Source organism: Ascochyta rabiei, chromosome 7, assembly GCF_004011695.2.
Source record: "Ascochyta rabiei chromosome 7, complete sequence".
In the NCBI taxonomy this organism is placed as follows: Eukaryota; Fungi; Ascomycota; class Dothideomycetes; order Pleosporales; family Didymellaceae; genus Ascochyta; species Ascochyta rabiei.
Genome location: NC_082411.1, coordinates 841,959 through 859,057, shown reverse-complemented (window position 1 = coordinate 859,057; position 17,099 = coordinate 841,959). Strand labels below are relative to the sequence as shown.

Genomic DNA, 17,099 nt, shown 5'->3' with positions numbered 1-17,099 from the left:
AACGTGTTGGCGTGTCAACAAACCGAGTCGATGATTACGCAAGCTGGTCGAGGGCCACTTTTCCCTACCAAAAACGAGTGACTGGTGAAGAAAGGCTGGTCGAAAGGGGGGGAGCGAAGGTCTGTCGTGTGTGACGGCGAAGATGAAGATTCAATGCCGGCTGGAGAAAGGGCTGGTGCATATCTGCAGGGGGCGTCCGAGAGCGACTACGTGAATTGACGATGCGGGCACTAGTCCCAAACCGCGCAATCCAATTCGCCGCTCCGTCGCTCATTTGCTATTCATAGCTGTGCATCCACACCCGTTGAGACCCATCGTCATGCGCGTCCTATCATGTTATTTCCTCCTTTCAATCTGAGGCTCATCGCGGACTGGCCGTCCGTGGTTCTTCTCCCCCCTCTACGCAGAGGCCGTCGTCGTCGCTGATGCCAGAGCCTTGGGCTCTGCCAAGCCTTGGGCTCTGCCAAGCCTGGCTTTCTTCTGCCTTTCGAGTGTCTCTCGGCCGTCATTGCCTCCGAATTCCATGTTTGGCGGTTTGACAGGACCCACTCGCTGGCACCCACCATGGACCTTGTCTTGAGACACTGTGGTGATTCGTTTTCGTCTTGGCTGTACGCTGCAGCAGTGCAGGCTGACGCATCGAGCGGTTGCGACTTGCTCGTTCTACACTTGCACGCCGCAGCGGAAAGCGCGCCGAATGATAGGACACGTAGAGTGAGTGGCAAGGCCCTATTCAACTAGCTGAAACTTCTCGTATCTGCCCTGCGCATCTGCTTCATTTTACATGCCTCAACCATCACCCTTCAAGGTCACGCCTCAAGCATGCGACTCGACACGCTCAACATCAGCTTGCTTCTCGTGCTGCATGACAATGCCCACCAGCACCGGCTTCAAGGCCTCGGCATTCTCTCGATTGAACTTGCGCGATGACACCTTGTGCTCAAACAGCAGGTCCAGCTCAGAGTACGTCAGTCCCTTGGACTCGGGAAGACGGAAGTAGCCCCAGATGATGAACAGCACGGCGATGCCAGCCCAGAAGAACCCGCCCTTGGCGCCCCAGTTCCAATCATTCACACCCACCATCTTTGGCATGATTGTGTTTGTGACGAACACGATACTGTTGTAGCTGGCACGAGAGAGAGCGACCGTCTTGACACGAAGGCGCGAGCTGGGGATTTCTGCGGCCAGCGTGTAGCAAATGGGCCCAATGGACAACTGCTCCAATCAGCAAAAGATCACAAAATAGCAAGCGAAAGACGCACCTGGAAGCAGAATATCATCAAGATGATCAAGATACCTCCTGCTAGGCTTGCACTCTTATTGGACTTGGGAGCAAGGCCAATAAATCCAACAATGAGAAGGATGAGGGAGATGGCCGACAGACCAGTCAAGTACATCTTGCGGCGGCCAAACTTGGTCATGATCCACCATGCGATGAAGCAGCCGACCAGTCCCAGACAATCTTGGCCGATAGTGAGGTGGAAAGAGTCGTCCTGGCTAAGCCCAACGCCCTGCAGGAACTGAGTTCCGAACCCCATAAAAGGAACACCGCAGAGGGCCTGAGTGATGAAGGCCATAGCAGAGACCTCGGTGCGGTGCAAGTCACTACCACGGAAAAGGTGCCAGTAGTTGCTTCCAGCTGATACCTCCTTCTCGAACCGGTCAGTGGCGACCATCATCTCCACGTGAGCGTCCAAATCGAACTCTATGCCCTCGTGTGGTGCAGTGAGCTTGCTAATGGCAGCACGGGCTTCCTCGACACGTCCCTGACGGACCAACCACCACGGCGACTCGGGCGCTAGCAGAGTGGCGAGTATAATAGGGATAGGCCAAATCCATTGCAGTGCGAAAGGAATCCTGTAGCCCCACTGACTGGTGTTTTTCATCAGGCCAGTGAGCACACCGGTCGAGAAGAGACCTCCAATGACCCAGCACATGTTTATCCACGAAGTCATGTACCCTCGAAGGTGGGTAGGGCAGAGATCAGCTGCGTAGCTGATCGCAAGTGTCTGGAAGACTCCCCAGGGTAGTCCTTGGATGATGCCGCCAACGAGGAACATTTCGAGGCTGGTCGAGAAGAAGGGTATGAAGATGGCACCAGTCATAACAACCATGCTGACGACCATTGTTTTCTTGTAGCCGATCCATTCGGTGATGTAGCCGTTGATGATCAAACCGAGGATACAACCAACCTGCTGCTCGTCAGCATACGTCGTTCCAATGCAGACCCGCCCTTGGCTAACTCATGAGGGTTTACTGACCTGGGTTCCATTCAGGATGATGGTCTGCCATCGAGATGAGACAACTCTCCCACCCTCAGGGTTGGTCTCGTCGCCGAAACGGTTCTTGAACGGCTCAAAGGCGAAGAACTTGTTCATCAAGGAAGTGTCGTAGCCTTCCATGACCACAGCGAGCGAGATGACAAAGGAGAACACAATGGCTTTCCACCAGAACCGCAGACTCTGGCGAATTGTCATCTTGTGTTCGTTGTGGATAGCAGCATTGGTGCCGTCAGTCGCGCCGTGGCCCGTTGTTGTCGACTCGACTCTTTCAGCCACATGGCCAACTGCCTTGTCGTCAAGTTCAGGCATTGTAAGGGTGAAAGAAGGGTAGGGTGACAGGACTCCTCTGGGTATGAGATTCGAGGTTGTATGCTCTGGTGCGCACACTGATCGTCGGTGGGTCAACTCGCAATATGGAAAGCGCCCCAGCTTATATGTTTGTACGTAGTATCGTCGTTCAGAATGAAGAGTCCAGCCTCGGCACACTAGTCATGATCACAGCGGCTCAGCAGTCTCGTCAGCACAAGACCGGTAACGACCGAGATCAAATAAGTCCTGTAGACATTGCGGGGAGATGCAGACAGGCTCGTCTCCGCCCCATGGGACAAAGCCTCCGTGTGGAGAGCTAGCGACGAGTGTGCTTAGTAGACTGTCCAATCAGGTTCGAGGTTCGAGTCAGGTCTGGTATTGGCCGTGCAACTGAACACGCACCGGCTGTCCGAAACTTGGAGAGGGAGAGGATTCTGTAGGTTGCAGGAACGTTTTCACGTGGACTAAGTAAGGACTTCTCCGTCACTAATCCGCCCCTAAAGTCGAGGCAAGTGCAGACCCGTCGCTGTCCATAGACTTGGCAAGGGCCGCGAAGGAGCAACCGCCCCGATTGGGCATAAGTCGTTCCGCATCGAGAGCTGGAGCGGGGATCAGTTCGGAACGACTCGAACTTTCATCAACATATCTGGAAATTGCCAACCTACGTGGCCGAGAAAGTTTTCCGCCCTTTACCAGCACAAAACCGCAGTTTTTCCGGCGTCGATCCACTGTAAAGAGCGTGATGCGCAAACCATCAGCCTGCAGCACCTGCCGGTAAGCGAATCCTACATCTCCCGATAACCTGGCACGAGCAGAATCGCTGACTGACCCAAGAGCACGACGGCGCAAATGCATCTACCCAAGCGGAGACCGAAATGATCGAGTGATTGCATGCGAATACTGTCGGTCACGAGCACTGCTCTGTGTTCAAAGGCCTCCTGAAGGCGGTTATTATGCTCAGCGTCAAGCAAGGATTGAGGAATTTGAGGCGGTCCAGCAGACCTCAGCGTCTCCGCGGGATCCACCAACGCCTGCGTCAAGTCATACTCCATCCTACCTGCCACCAGTGCCCTTGAGGCTGGAGCTGGTAAACTTGTACTTTGATTTCATCCACGACCAGTTCCACTCTATGTACCATCGCCCGTCCTTTACTGAGGATGTAGCACGAGAGAGGGTGCCCAGAATCATCCTGCTTGCCATCTTCGCCCTCTCCTCCAGGTAAGACTGTCAGTGGATGATTAAGCGAATGTTTTCCAACTGTTACTGGGCAGGTTCTCGAGCAACTCGGTCTACATTGAATTAGACCCACGAGAAAGAGGGGAAGGGTTTCGAACGGCAAGTGAAGCACTGCTCGATCTACGTGACGTATCACCGGTTACGATACAAGCATGCGTACTACTAGGCGCTTATGCAGCAGCAAACGGTGACACAGACATTGAGAACGTATACTACAGTACAGCAGGCCGCATGTGTCTGGTTCTCGACTTGCCCAGTCGGCCAGTTGCTAGCCTTCTGGAAAGAGAAGTCAACATCAGAGGTCAGTCCAACCAACTTTAACCCTGCATCCTGACCTGAGCTGTTTACTAATTCTAAGTATTCCTACAGTATGGTGGACTGTTTGTATGGTCGACGTCTGGTCGTCAGCTGCAGTGAAAGTCCCCAGAATCATGCCGCTGGATAGTACGGTCTCGTACCCTATCGATGAGATCCCCTTCTCTTCCATGAGCGCCAACTTCACCTCAAACTTTATTAACAACCCCGCGACATACGGATCACCAATTCTCACCGAAATGATCAAATTGAACCGGATACTATTACAAGTCATCGACTTCAATCATAGATGCGTTTCGGAGCATCTCGAAGGTGAATCTTTGGAATTGGGAGTCCGATCGCTCTCTCGTGAACTGGGGATGTGGTTAGAGAGCTTGCCGCATCACATGAGAGATACTCCTGACAACTTCAAGTGGTTCGCTTCCCGTGGCCTTGGACGGATGTTCGCAGCCATGTACCTCGGGTATTACCACTATGGCCAGCTCCTTTACTATCAGTTCCTAGGCGCAGATGCCATATCCACTTCAACACTATACGCTACGGATTGTAAACACCATGCCTCAAAGTTATGCGAAGTGGTCTATCGATCCTTTGCCACTCCGGGTAGTGAGGTCATGTATCCAGCAGTCGCGCACATTCTCGTCATCGCATCCACCGTCCAGATACACACCCTACTCTTCTCTGGAGACAACGGACAGATACGGCAGGCGAAGTCGCGTCTTGAACGCAATTTCGAGATACTCCTACGACTTCGACCATTCTGGTCTAGTGTCGACAGCGCCATGAGTCGCTTGAGAGCCTTCCATCAGACTTGTTTACGATGCAAGGATACCAGTTTCGTCCTGGATCGCTGGCTGCTAAGGTTCTTGGTACAGTTTGCGCCACACATGGAGCTCGAGCCGCGAGACAACGATCCTCACTACGAGGCTCTCCTTGCTCTCTCAAAGCAATCGCCATTGTCGTGTTCTTCAGTATCGGTAACATAGGCTAGGGTGGAAGTGTAACCCCCCACATGGGGCTTCCCCGCGGGTACACCAGAGCCCCACTACTCGCCTAGCGGCGGAAAACAGCAATGTTTCCCTTACATATGTGGAGCATGTCCAAGAGCCGCAGGCAGAACACTTGGCATCGGTGTTGACAAGGCGGAGGTGGGATGCAGAGCGTGATCGGTCATTAAGAATAACTTTCACCACACAGACAGCTGCAACAAGACCTGCATACCTCCGACCGACAACTCACAAGATGGCTCCATATCGAGATAGCATCCTCGCTGCCGCAACGCTCTTTGCTGGAGCCGCTGCAATCAGCAACGGGTTGGCAATCACACCACCAATGGGTTGGGTAAGATCGTTATATCGGATTCACGATTGTCATTGACCATTGCTAGAACAACTGGAACGCCTTTGGCTGTGACGTCTCTGAAGGTTTACTCTACACTATTTCAGAACAGATCTTGAGTCTGGGCCTTCGAGATCTAGGATATGATCATGTTGTACTGGATGACTGCTGGCAAGACGTGAAAGGTCGGGATGAAAACGGCAAACTTCAACCAGAGCTCAGCAAATTCCCCAACGGCTTGAAGTCGATATCAGACCACCTTCATGACCAGGGACTTAAGTACGGCATGTACAGCAGTGCTGGCGAGATGACGTGTGCACGTTTCGGTATGCAGCATCTCAACTTTGGCTAGTAGTGAAGCAACTAACTAACTAACTAATTACTCTCGACAGCTGGGTCTCTCGATCACGAAGTTGACGACGCAAACAGCTTCGCTGAATGGGGCATTGATATGCTCAAGTATGACAGCTGCTATCACATGGGCAGAATAGGAACACCTCAGATTTCTTTCAATCGGTTCAAGGTCATGTCAGATGCTCTTCGGGCTACCGGACGGAACATTCTACTTAACTTGTGCAACTGGGGCGAGGACCAGGTGCATACGTGGGGAATGTCGATCGCAAATTCCTGGCGCATCACCGGCGATATTTACGACAGCTTCACGGTAAGTTTTAAGGTTGACATAGACCGAACACGCGAAGCTGACTGCCTACAGCGGCCAGATGACCTGTGTGGGTGCAACACCATGGCACCAGGCGATCCATCTTGTATCGCCCCCGGAACTCACTGCTCCGTTCTCTTCATTCTGAACAAGGTGGCTCCTTTTGCCGACCGCTCCATCCCAGGTGGATGGAGCGACCTGGACATGCTTGAAGTTGGCCAAGGAGGCATGACAGACGAAGAGTACAAAGCACACTTTGCTCTTTGGGCCGCGTTGAAGTCGCCGTTGTTCCTGGGTAACGACCTACGCGACATGCCCGCCTCAGCCCTGACCATCATCAACAACCCTGCCATCATCGCCCTCAGCCAAGATCCGCATGGTCGGTCAGTAACGCGTGTACGAAGAGACACCAATGTCGCGAAAGACCAGTACGGCGAAGGCGAGACACACGTCTGGGCCGGTTACCTGCAGAACGGCGACGAAGTCGTCATCCTATTCAACGCCGCCGCCGAAGATCTCGACATGAAAATCTCCCTCGCCGAGATCTTCACGCCTTTTGGCCCTGGCGGCTCCGCTCCGCACGTCAAGTACGACTGGGCCGTGCACGACCTGTGGGCTCACCGCATGTCGACAGAGACGGCGGAAGAGCTACTCGCCGCCAAGTCTGGAGCAGATCGCACTGCCCTCTTGAAGCAGGCCAACTGGTATAATGCTACCGCGACGCCGTACGAGCAGGGTCTGCGCGAAGGGGATGCGCGGCTGTTTGGAGAGAAGGTTGGTATAGTCAAGGCTGGTGGCAGCTTGAAGGCACGGGTCGAGAGCCACGCTGCCAAGGTGTTCCGGTTGAGGAGGATTGCAAAGGAGGGGGATGCGTTCAAGGGCAAGAGTATTGCTCGAGACGAGTTGTGAGGACCACGGTCCCAGTTGATGTAAGATGGCGAGCGCGTCGACCTTGTTTTCACAGCAAGAGAAGTGAGAAGTGAGACATGAGGCTAGAGCTGAACACTTGATGATATGGATAGAACCCGAATGTCGAATTCAGTCATGTCTCATCTGCAGAAGACATACAGATGCATACAATTACAAATTTTTCCCACTCCAACGCCACGCTATGATGCCAAAAAGCTGCTCTACCCAGGACACTCAAGCCTCAACAGGCTCAGCCTTTCTCCTAAACGACTCCCGCTTCTCGCTCTCATTCATAGGCTCTCTACCCGCCGCCTCGATGACGTCAACTCGCTGCTGCTCCTCGACCATCTCCACGTGCCCGGGCCTTCGGGGCCTGATGCTCGTCTTCTGGATGATTGGGTAAAAATAGGCGGCCTTCTGCAGCTTTGTGCTGCGCAAGCTCTCCTGCTGGTGCTTGTCCGGGTCGTGCATGGCCATGGCGACGACGTCGCCGTACATGTCCTCGCACCCGACTTGCTGCGATGTCTCGTATGTGCGGATGTTGTCGAACTTGAAGAACTTGCGTGGGCGGCCCTCATCGTCTTCTCCCACGCCGTCGAAGACGATTTCCTCGGCGGTGGGGTCGTTGGTGGTCAAGTTGCGCTGGATGTCATGGACTCGGTCTTTGGAGCTTGGCAGGAAGAACTCGAAGTGGAATCGCGAGGTTGGTGTTGGCGCCGTTGGGTCTTCCTTCTGTGCCTCCTTTTCCTGTATGAACATGTCTTGGTCCTTGATCGACTGGCCTGCAGGACGGAAGAGTGCAACGTCGAGACGAGGGTCGTATGAGGGGTCGAGCGGGTTGTTAATCGGGGCCGCCATGTACTTGAACATCATGTATGCACCTGTGTCGGTGGTGGCATCCCAATCTGGCAGCAACGGGTACGAATCGAGCAGCCTGAGGTTGGGGTTCTTTGGATTTTTGGGCTTGTTCCAGGCCTGCCTCTCCTCGGCCGAGACATCTGCTGCCCGGATGTTCTCTGAGCTGTCTTGCCCGTTGTATGCGTCGGCCGGGTAGGCGAGGTTGAAGGCCTTCAGGATGTGTCTGGAAATGTTGACGGGGTCGTCGACAGACGTGTCTTGGAGCTTTCGCTTTCGTCGTACGCGCATCGTGTTGGACGAATTACTCGACTCGAACTTGGAGCCGCCCGTTGTGCTCGAGGTGATGTATTCTGTGCGTCGCAAGAAGGATGTGCCTGTGGCTTGATTGTGCGATTTGCCGAGCGCATTGGGCGGTCGCATTAGCGCTCGATCAGCAGCGCATAGTGGTGGCGGGTGAGCCATGGCCTGAATGGCTGTACAGCGCGTCAGTTGCCGTGTGAAGCTCGCACAGGGTCCTTTTCCCTACCTGATTCATCGCCGTCAAAGACCTTGGGGATGCCCACCAAGTCGATGGGCATGCCCAGCTCCGCATCCGCTTCGATGTTCAGTGGCTGCTCTCGCGCAAGCCTCGATGCGAAACTGGCTGACGTGTACTGCCCGCTTGAGAGACCTGTGTTGGGGATGTCGAGCAGCTTCGGGGGGCAGGGCGGAGGAGGGAGCGCATTGGAGTATCTGATTCGCGCAAGGAAATCCTGCGTAACGACGTTGGATCGCTGCGAGCTCATTGTGTCGTTTTGGACGGGGAGAATCTGGCACTGAGGTGGACGCGCTGCGGACGTGGTTCAAACAAAGTCCGAGTGCAGCTCACTGCGCCGACGCGCCGCATACGACGACCCACACGTGACTTTGCCAAGGCGACGTTCCTCTCCTTCAACTTCAGTAGCATGCATTCATGTGCATGTCTCAATTACCCAGCGAGTAGTCTGGCTCTGTTCAACACAAAAATCACACAGACACAAAATAGAACGAACATGAATTGAATTTTTAACGATCGTGAGATTATTAGGTATAAATGCTTCTAAAAGGACCCTGTCCTACCACGTATGTACAGCTACCATTACCGAGGATTTGTACTGTTCTAGTAGTGCTTCCCATTGGCGCATGCATCGCTGCCCTCCTTGCCCAAACGCCATGTTCTATGTCACCTGCAAATCTTCGCTGAAGGAGGTCGTAGCTCCTACCGAAAACATGGCTAAAACCATCGTAGAAATCGTCTTCATCAAATACAACCTGCTTCCGTCTGTGCCCTGGAAGCCCTTCGTTTACTGAGCCTTTCTGGCTTGCGCCTTGGCCTTGGCCAACTTCTTCTCTCTCCTCGCCTTGGCGGCCTCGGCACCGGCCTCGGTGTCAAGGCAGAAGTCCCACCATCTGAAGCTGCTGGCGTAGTTGCCAATAAACTTCTCGTGGTGAACGTCGTGGTGCTCAGCGCCAGCCCAGAATGGAAGGAAGTGGTGCAGGCTCCAGGGGAACTCGTAGCCGCTGTGCGCATCGACGGCCTGGAACACGCGGAGGACGATCCAGGAGTACATGGTGAGGATGTGGAGGTCCTTTGTGATTGCGCACCAGACGATGGGGCATCCAACAGTACCGAAACCGAGAACCATGACTTCGATGGGGGAGGCGTACTCAGCAGCCAGACCGAAGGGAGCCGAGTATTGGTGGTGGATCTTGTGGATGTTCTTGTAGAGGAAGGAGCTTGCGTGCATCAGACGGTGGGCCCAGTAGTGCCACGCATCCTCCATGACGAAGAAGATGGCGATCTGGTAGGCCATCTTATACAGGGGAGGAAACGGAACGCTGGTCTCGAGGCCGAAGTACTGGCACATAGGGTGGAACAGCCAGATCTGAGGAAGCTCGACGGTGAAGTGAGAAAGGAGGACGAGAAGCGCGCACTGTGTTTGCTCCCAGGCGGTGGGGATCTTGTCCTACTAGTTGATCAGTACTGAGATGTATGCGTGGTTCCAGTGTTCGACGTACCTGCTGGATCTTGTACTTCCTAAACATAGGCAGGCAGTCGATAATCATCCATGGCAGCGCTCGCCCAAAGTAGAGGACTTCATGGATCACAAAGGACATGATGCCGGTAGCCAAGACATCGTTGCCCATCCATGTGTACCAGGCCAGCCACATCTTCTCGAAGTAGTTGAGTGAGACGTTGTACTTGGAGATCTCCTCGAAGGAGCCCCAGTACGTGTCCTGCGCCATTGGCGTCAGAACGGCGGTGGAGTTCCTATCGTGAGTGTCAGGAGGGTGTGATGTGCCATCGGGCAGTGTCGGAGACGTACATTCTGCTTGCTTGCAACAACAAAGCCAAGCTGTGCAAGCGAGATCGAACAAAGGGACGACTGCAGAAGGGAGGTAGGTGGTGGTGGTGGTGGTGAAGTGATAGCTGCAGTGAAGAGGGAGGCAAAAGAAGGCGCAGAGGCGAATTAAATTGGAGATTGCTAGAGCCCGGATCTGCACTGGCAGACAGACTGGCACCACTTCCGTCTGCCAGGAGAGCACGGCTTCCGGCGGTCCCTGCCAAGGAATCCATCCGCCTTGCCCGATCGAGACTGGGGCCAGACCCAATCGGCGGCGCTCATCTCGTTTCTGGCTTCACCGCCCTGCGCTGCCATGGGGAGATTTCTGCGGCAGCGGCATCTCTCCTGCCGATTCCTGCGCACCACGATCAGCGAACAGACAGCCGCGAGCATCATGTCACCGTGGGCTCACCCTAGCCCGTCGATGCCGGCAATGCTGCCACTGCTGCTGTAAACATGGCACCACCTCCAGAAGAGGTAACCTCGCGAGGGCGGTGTTGCATGACGCGTCGAGGGTCAGCTCGTCTCTCTACAGATGCGCGGCACGCTTCAGTGTTCCAAATGTTTTCGTACAGGCCTGCTGCTCATTGGTGGTTGAAAGTCGTTGACAGGTTGCTTGACGAATCAGACGCTGCCTGCTCGACTGTGCATTGCAGTTGCACATTGCACATTGCACATCCCTGGCCTGTCAATCTACAACTTCCTGTGTGGCAACCGGCTGTGAAGGAGGCATCCAAAGTGCATCACTTCGACGAACGCATTTCCACAACCAGAGTTGGTGTCTGCATCAAGTCAGGACATGAACGATCAGTGCTGGTAGTGTTTTCTCAGTTCTTTGCCGTCTCTCTCCTTTTCATGTCTGCTCGACGAAATTCTCTTCGACTTTGAACGCGAATTCAAATGTACTGCAAGCCTGCTTGTGTTTTACCATCCACCTCGATGACAACAACATATCTGCGTCTTCTCTTACCGCTAACCAGAGGCAATACTAGTCAGAAACACCAGACTCGAAGTTGAAACTTCCCTCGCCTGCCTGGCTACGGATCTGCTCTCACTTGGTTGCTGGTCAGCCAACAACATCACTCTCTGACGCCGTCATGCAACAAACCCCATGCGACGTCCCTTATGCCGGCATGAGTCACAACAACCAAAAGAAGCGAGATTAGAGCCGACTGCAGTAACGTGACACCGCGATAATATCGCGTTACATCGTGTGAGCCGCGTTGGCGTACCCTGCCGTCGTGGAACGGCTGCCAAACACCTCTGGCCGTTAGCTCTTCAAACTGACTGCGGTTTCCTTCAAGGTTTGATGGAATTCAGATGCATGATCAACTCTCAGAGGCAGGATTGTTGCTGCGCCGTCTGTTGTCGATATCCTCTAGCGCCAGCCCCGCCAGAAAGCGATCAACAAAACAAGCAAGGCACTCCATATCTTCTGTGCACTTCCAAAGTTGCTGCTCAGACCGCAGCGGGCGTTGTTGGTAGCGCTGCCTAGCTGCCTGATGTTTATGCACGACTAATATTGGACAGGCGCAGCCAGCTCGACGAATGAAGCGTGCTGCAAGAGCCGGTTGGCTGGCAGGCGGCAGGGGATGTAACTTGGCCAGGCTGTGTATAAATACCGGCCTCCCCCACACTTTCAGCTCCTTACGCCCTCTCGACAAGCCACAACCTGACAATCCGCGTGTGGTATCTTCACGCCCCGTGCTAGATACACACCAAGTTCTTTTGACGTAGTGTCTTTCTCACGAAAAGCGCGAAATCTAAGAACTTCCGGAGGTCCTTCATTTTCACAACTCGCGTCAACTAACCTGTCCACTCTTTACAAGTCCCTCTGTCGCTCGTTACGATCCCTCTCTTCGGTCACCATGTTCGGAAAACGTTCGTTTGCTAGTTCAAAGGACCGTTCGGGCAAGATTCAGAAACAGCCGAAGAGATCGTTTCGCGATGCTTCCGACCTGAAGCAGAAGCAGAAGAAGATGGTCGAGAAGCTGGATGCGCGCAGGGATAACCCCATGATGGAGAGCACCTCCCCAAGTCTCACCTCTGCCATCGTGACAGTCGTCGTGGGTCCCGACCAGCGACTGTTTGCTGCGCACGAAGACGTCCTGTCACATGCCCCATTCTTCGCGCAAGCGTTGCAAGGCCAGTTCTTCGAGTCCGCTAACCGACGCATCAACCTGCCTACGGAGGAACCAGAGGTCTTCTCCTGTATTCTCGAGTATCTCTACAAGGGCGACTACTACCCACGCTTGGTCCATGACAAGCGTCGCCAGACCTGGATGCTCGAGGGCGCAACGACCTCGCCCGACCCCAACAGAACCGGCGACCGCGCCGCCGCTGTCGAGCCAACCTTCTTTCACACCGGTGTGGGTGACGTGATACTCCGTGACACCGCCGTGTACTGTGCCGCTGATCGCTACGGCCTCGAAGAGCTCAAGAAGCTCTCCCTGCGCAAGCAGGGCCTGCAGAGCGGGATCGAGGTCGGCACCATCTTGCGCAGTGCACGATATGCCTACGAGAACACACCGGACAATGATTCGCGGCTGCGCGCTCATTACCTCGCTTTGATCATTCGCAGCCGGAAAACATTCAAGCGTAGCGGAACCATGCAGATGGAGATGGAGATGGGGGGGAAACTGTTCTTTGACTTGTTCGTGGCCATGTGCAACCATGTCGATGATCTCGTGGACGCGAGGTGAGCCATGCGCTTTTCCTCTTATGTTTTCGATGCTCACCTGTAGACTTCTGTAAGTTCATCACCACTAACAAATCCCAGCCCCTCCGCTCGCGGGACTCCCAGGACCATCTAAGGCTGCACCGACCACCTCTCGTCAAGCACAACTGCAAACACACACAACACACCACACACCTCACTCACCACTTTGGAGTACCATTAATTTGACCCACTCTCAACTCCCCGACAAACACAAATTGCCAACAAGCGACAATGCTCACGCAACTCGCTCATCGTCACCCAACTCAAAACAGAAAACCCCAGAAAAAGACGGATAGGACACGACTCCTCCCCTGATTTCCTCGGCGTACTCGACGGCCCGGCTGGTTGCAATTATCCTTACCCTTTATCCTCCCCACTCCCGCAATCTTCTTCACTCCCCCCCTCTTAGCCTGTGTTTGCTCACCCCCGTCACGTCTCTACTGTTTCCCCCTTTCAAACGACCGTGCAACGATTCTCCATTTCCAACCGCCTCCCTCTCTGCTTGCGGAGAGAGTACATGTCTACTACGAGACTAGCGTTTCCCTTTGTTCACTTGTGCGCGTTGGTGGATGGATCGGGAGACTGTTGTTGCTACTATTAGTAAGGGTGTGTACGGACATTCATTTCCAGAAACTTGGTTCTGCGCTGGTCATGACGGCCGCGCTGGAGGGCTCTTCCTTCGCTTGGGTTGGAAGGGTCCGAGGCGGACAGACTGATCGAGACCGCCTGCATGGTCAGACTGGCTGCCGAGCATCTTAGTGGTGCGCAATGAGATATTTAGGCCGCCGCTACCTTCATGTGCCTTTGCGTATGTGTTGCTGTGTACATTGTCTATTTTTCGAGTCTGTTAGAGCAGATGGTGTCAAGCACTTTGACACCATCTGATCATACGCCGACCTCGAACTTGCCATGCACCAGGCCCCAGAATTCTTCGACTATCTCCTTCTGACCCTCACCGCCGCGCACAGCCATGTATCTGCGCTCGTCCACCCTCGGCTCCCAGTTCCCTGGGTTCGCATCGACGATGATGCCGCCGGCTTCTTCCAAGATGATCCAGCCAGCACACACATCCCACGCCCAGCAGCCGGCTTCCCAATAGATATCCAAGCCTCCGCTCGCGACTCCACACAGATTCAGTGCCGCAGACCCAAACGATCTCAGCCCGTGCACCATACCCCCTCCGTTCTCCTTTGTGGCCGCGAGATTTTTAAACGTCTCGCTCTTGACCGTGAAGTCGTTCCCACTCCTATCGCTCCCCCACTCGACAGCGACCAAGCACGTGTTCAGCGTCTCCAGCGGCGTCGGCTCCGTGAGGGGCAACCTGGCACTCTGGTTGAGATAGGCGCCCTGGCCCTTGATGGCCGAGTACAGCGTCTGCGTGAAGGGGTTGTACACGACGCCAACGACAGGCTTGCGGTCGACGGCCAGCCCCAGCGATATCGACACGTACGGGTACCGGTGCACAAAGTTGGTCGTGCCGTCAATGGGGTCGCAGACGAAGGTCGGCGCGGCGGTGAGCGTGTCGCCGGGCGCGTACGTCTCCTCGCCCATGAAGGCAAACGCAGGGTATTTTTCGCGGAGCGAGGTGGAAATGAGCTTTTCAACCGCCTGGTCCGTTTCCGTGACGAGGTCGACCGAGTTCTTTTTCGAGCCCGAGGACGATGTCGTCGGTGTCGCAGAGGTGATGCGGTCTGCGGCGCTTCTAGCGACCGAGATCATGAAGTCGTGGATCTCGTTGAGGTTGAGGTCTGCCATCTTGACGCTCGAGCAATTGCCTGTGTGGATCGTGGGAGTGGGAGTGAGAGTGGGCGAGCAGAGAAGCTGATGAGACCTGGCTGGGGGAGCTATGGTATCATGCCCCTCGGTGGGGCACACAGCTTCAGCTTCCCCGTAGTTCTGCAGGGTCCCACCACGTGTGGCAGCAACCTGGTGATTGGCATTCTTCTGAACACTTGAACGGACGTACGCATACCTTTGGCACTGATATCCTTCGTTGCTTGTTGTATGTAATCGTTCTTTCAAAGTCGTGAATGTCGAAACCTGGGGCCCCGCAGTCTCCCCCACAACGATCTGAACAAGCAACTTTCAAGAGACTAGAGTCGGTGTCCTATCGAGGATCGAACTTCTAAACAAAGACATTTCCATTATTGCTAATTATGACCCACATCTACAGCTTACTCTTCTCCTTGCCCTCCCTCTCCGTCTGTCTTCCCAGAGCAGTCTTACTCGTCTCTGCTTTCAAGCTCACCGGGTCGCCCAGTTGGGTCTCGTTGACTTGCTTTCCATCCGAATTGGCCAGCGTGCCCCTAACCTTCTTGGAGTGAGGGAGGTCCTCTTCCGACGTGTCTGATGATGAGTTCGAGACCAGTGACGAAGTGGCTTTCTGGCTCTCTGGCGTAGGTGGGTCGTCCGTCTCGGGCTTCAGGGAGACATGGTCTCCTAGCTGCGGTATGGGTTTGTTTGACTTGATGGCTGCCTGTGTCTTGGGGTTGTCGAGCGTTCCGCGGACCGTCTTGGAGTGTGGCTTGGACATGATGATGTGGTTGTGCAACGTTTGGGTTTGGCTGGCATCAATGGAAGGCTCACGAGAACAGATGGGCATCAATGTCTTATGATCAAGTCTGCAGTCGACAGCCTCGGTAACGCATCATCGACCCTCAACCTGGGGTAGTGCGCGTTGACGGTTCGTGTCGTTGACAATTGATTAGCGTGTATAGATGACGTCTGCATTTTGTTACATGGGGAACCTCCATGTGAGAAACACCCATAATAGTAATGTCGCCCGACGTTGAGAAAATAAATGCAACAGCTGTTAGCAGTGAGCTTCTGCTTGTAGCGAAGTGTTGTTTGTGTCCTGATAACGGAAGGCATCCCTCATGTTGAGCCTGCTTGTGACGACCGCAAAGTGCTTTGAATTTAGTCCCGAATGTAAGGAAGGACGCACAAGCCTGCAAAGCGAGGCGAGCAAGACGGGAGGCGTTCGGCAAAACCTACTTTGATATCCTATTCGTTGTCGTCGGGGTTGCAGAGTGCAGTCCGCTCATGATGCGCTAGCATGTGGAATGCACGACTCGCGCCGTGCAGCCTTGCGAAGACGCTCATAGCCCACCACTACCTCGGCATCCCACGAGACAATGTCGCCTCGCTTGCAACGGCGACCATTTGCATGCCACACACCACCGCCATGATAGACGCCGACATTGCTAGACTCTCGTCGATCCCGTGGGCCGCCAAGCTCATCAACGACAAGCGCTGGACACCTACGCCGAGCTCCAATCGATTCCCAAAGCCAACGGGCGAGGATGCCTTCTTTGCAGAGACGCTTGACACCAGTCGTACGATACGCACCATGTTGACGCTGAAGCCGGCGAAAGAGGAGGACGGTGACCTGGCGTACAAGGAACTTCTGGTTATCCTGGACCTTGGCGACGGTCTGAATGGCTATCCACAAGTGCTGCATGGCGGATTTGCCGCCACCCTACTCGACGAAACCTGTGGAGGTCTGATCCAGTTGAATGTTTTTGAGAAGGTAAAGAGACTAGGCTCCCAGCATGCCATGAATTACCTTACTGCCTGTAGGTAGCTCCGTTGGGCAGAGCCGTCGGCCTCGAAGCTGACAAGTGTGCTACAGATCTGAACACGACTTACAAGAAGCCAGTGCCTGTGCCCGGGCCAGTGCTTTGTACTGCAAAGATAGAGCGACAGGTCGGCAGGAAGTTGTACGTACATGCGACTGTTGAGGACGGTACAGGTACGGTATATACTACCGGAGACTGCATGTTTGTCGAGGTGAGGCCGAAACTGTAGAAGCTTGTTCTCAACCAAACCTCTTGCGACACTCCTCAATGCTGTAGCCGCTGTAACATCTTGCTGTACTGCCTCGGACATTGTCTCCAGACGTAGAGGCGCCCGAATATCTGGTAGGACAGCATGTCACATGCGCGCAAAAAGCACAAGTCCGGGGGCATATGCTCTTAAAAAGAAAGATCTATCGGCAAGTTGAACCACGAGAGAGGCCTCGCCGTCCCGGAGCTCATCAGGTGCGGCTCGGTGAACGCGACAGCTTCCTAGCTGTGATGCATCGTGACACCTTCTCGAAGAAAAAAACG

General features: G+C 54.4%; 9 protein-coding genes across 9 annotated transcripts, besides 3 other annotated features; 4 read left to right on the top strand and 5 right to left on the bottom strand.

Annotated features, from left to right (window-relative positions):
• Positions 1-816: 816 nt before the first annotated feature.
• On the bottom strand, positions 817-2,591 carry EKO05_0004852 (uncharacterized protein; the record flags this gene model as incomplete). The annotated part of the gene is made up of 3 exons (XM_038939257.1): positions 817-1,215; positions 1,263-2,192; positions 2,262-2,591. The coding sequence occupies 3 exons, from the start codon at positions 2,589-2,591 to the stop codon at positions 817-819; spliced, it is 1,659 nt and encodes a 552-aa protein (XP_038799398.1).
• Positions 2,592-3,333: 742 nt separating this feature from the next.
• On the top strand, positions 3,334-5,128 carry EKO05_0004851 (uncharacterized protein; the record flags this gene model as incomplete). The annotated part of the gene is made up of 4 exons (XM_038939382.1): positions 3,334-3,365; positions 3,426-3,809; positions 3,863-4,128; positions 4,197-5,128. 4 exons carry the CDS (start codon positions 3,334-3,336, stop codon positions 5,126-5,128), a joined length of 1,614 nt encoding a protein of 537 aa, XP_038799397.1.
• A 256-nt stretch (positions 5,129-5,384) lies between these two features.
• Positions 5,385-7,050, top strand: EKO05_0004850 (Alpha-galactosidase; the record flags this gene model as incomplete). The annotated part of the gene is made up of 4 exons (XM_038939199.1): positions 5,385-5,483; positions 5,530-5,806; positions 5,873-6,144; positions 6,196-7,050. The coding sequence occupies 4 exons, from the start codon at positions 5,385-5,387 to the stop codon at positions 7,048-7,050; spliced, it is 1,503 nt and encodes a 500-aa protein (XP_038799396.1).
• Positions 5,842-5,862: a tandem repeat.
• Positions 7,051-7,284: 234 nt separating the features above from the next.
• On the bottom strand, positions 7,285-8,693 carry EKO05_0004849 (uncharacterized protein; the record flags this gene model as incomplete). The annotated part of the gene is made up of 2 exons (XM_038939493.1): positions 7,285-8,381; positions 8,435-8,693. 2 exons carry the CDS (start codon positions 8,691-8,693, stop codon positions 7,285-7,287), a joined length of 1,356 nt encoding a protein of 451 aa, XP_038799395.1.
• A 537-nt stretch (positions 8,694-9,230) lies between these two features.
• EKO05_0004848 (4-alpha-methylsterol monooxygenase) lies at positions 9,231-10,504 on the bottom strand (the record flags this gene model as incomplete). The annotated part of the gene is made up of 3 exons (XM_038939341.2): positions 9,231-9,893; positions 9,946-10,198; positions 10,254-10,504. 3 exons carry the CDS (start codon positions 10,502-10,504, stop codon positions 9,231-9,233), a joined length of 1,167 nt encoding a protein of 388 aa, XP_038799394.2.
• Positions 10,323-10,348: a tandem repeat.
• Positions 10,505-12,139: 1,635 nt separating the features above from the next.
• Positions 12,140-13,084, top strand: EKO05_0004847 (uncharacterized protein; the record flags this gene model as incomplete). The annotated part of the gene is made up of 2 exons (XM_038939335.1): positions 12,140-12,969; positions 13,051-13,084. 2 exons carry the CDS (start codon positions 12,140-12,142, stop codon positions 13,082-13,084), a joined length of 864 nt encoding a protein of 287 aa, XP_038799393.1.
• Positions 13,085-13,106: 22 nt separating this feature from the next.
• Positions 13,107-13,148: a tandem repeat.
• A 727-nt stretch (positions 13,149-13,875) lies between these two features.
• Positions 13,876-14,745, bottom strand: EKO05_0004846 (Inositol-phosphate phosphatase; the record flags this gene model as incomplete). Its single annotated transcript, XM_038945671.1, has 1 exon — positions 13,876-14,745. One exon carries the CDS (start codon positions 14,743-14,745, stop codon positions 13,876-13,878), a length of 870 nt encoding a protein of 289 aa, XP_038799392.1.
• A 412-nt stretch (positions 14,746-15,157) lies between these two features.
• On the bottom strand, positions 15,158-15,523 carry EKO05_0004845 (uncharacterized protein; the record flags this gene model as incomplete). The annotated part of the gene is made up of 1 exon (XM_038945670.1): positions 15,158-15,523. The coding sequence occupies one exon, from the start codon at positions 15,521-15,523 to the stop codon at positions 15,158-15,160; it is 366 nt and encodes a 121-aa protein (XP_038799391.1).
• Positions 15,524-16,174: 651 nt separating this feature from the next.
• EKO05_0004844 (uncharacterized protein) lies at positions 16,175-16,797 on the top strand (the record flags this gene model as incomplete). Its single annotated transcript, XM_059636476.1, has 2 exons — positions 16,175-16,565; positions 16,622-16,797. 2 exons carry the CDS (start codon positions 16,175-16,177, stop codon positions 16,795-16,797), a joined length of 567 nt encoding a protein of 188 aa, XP_059492459.1.
• Between the last annotated feature and the right edge of the window lie 302 nt (positions 16,798-17,099).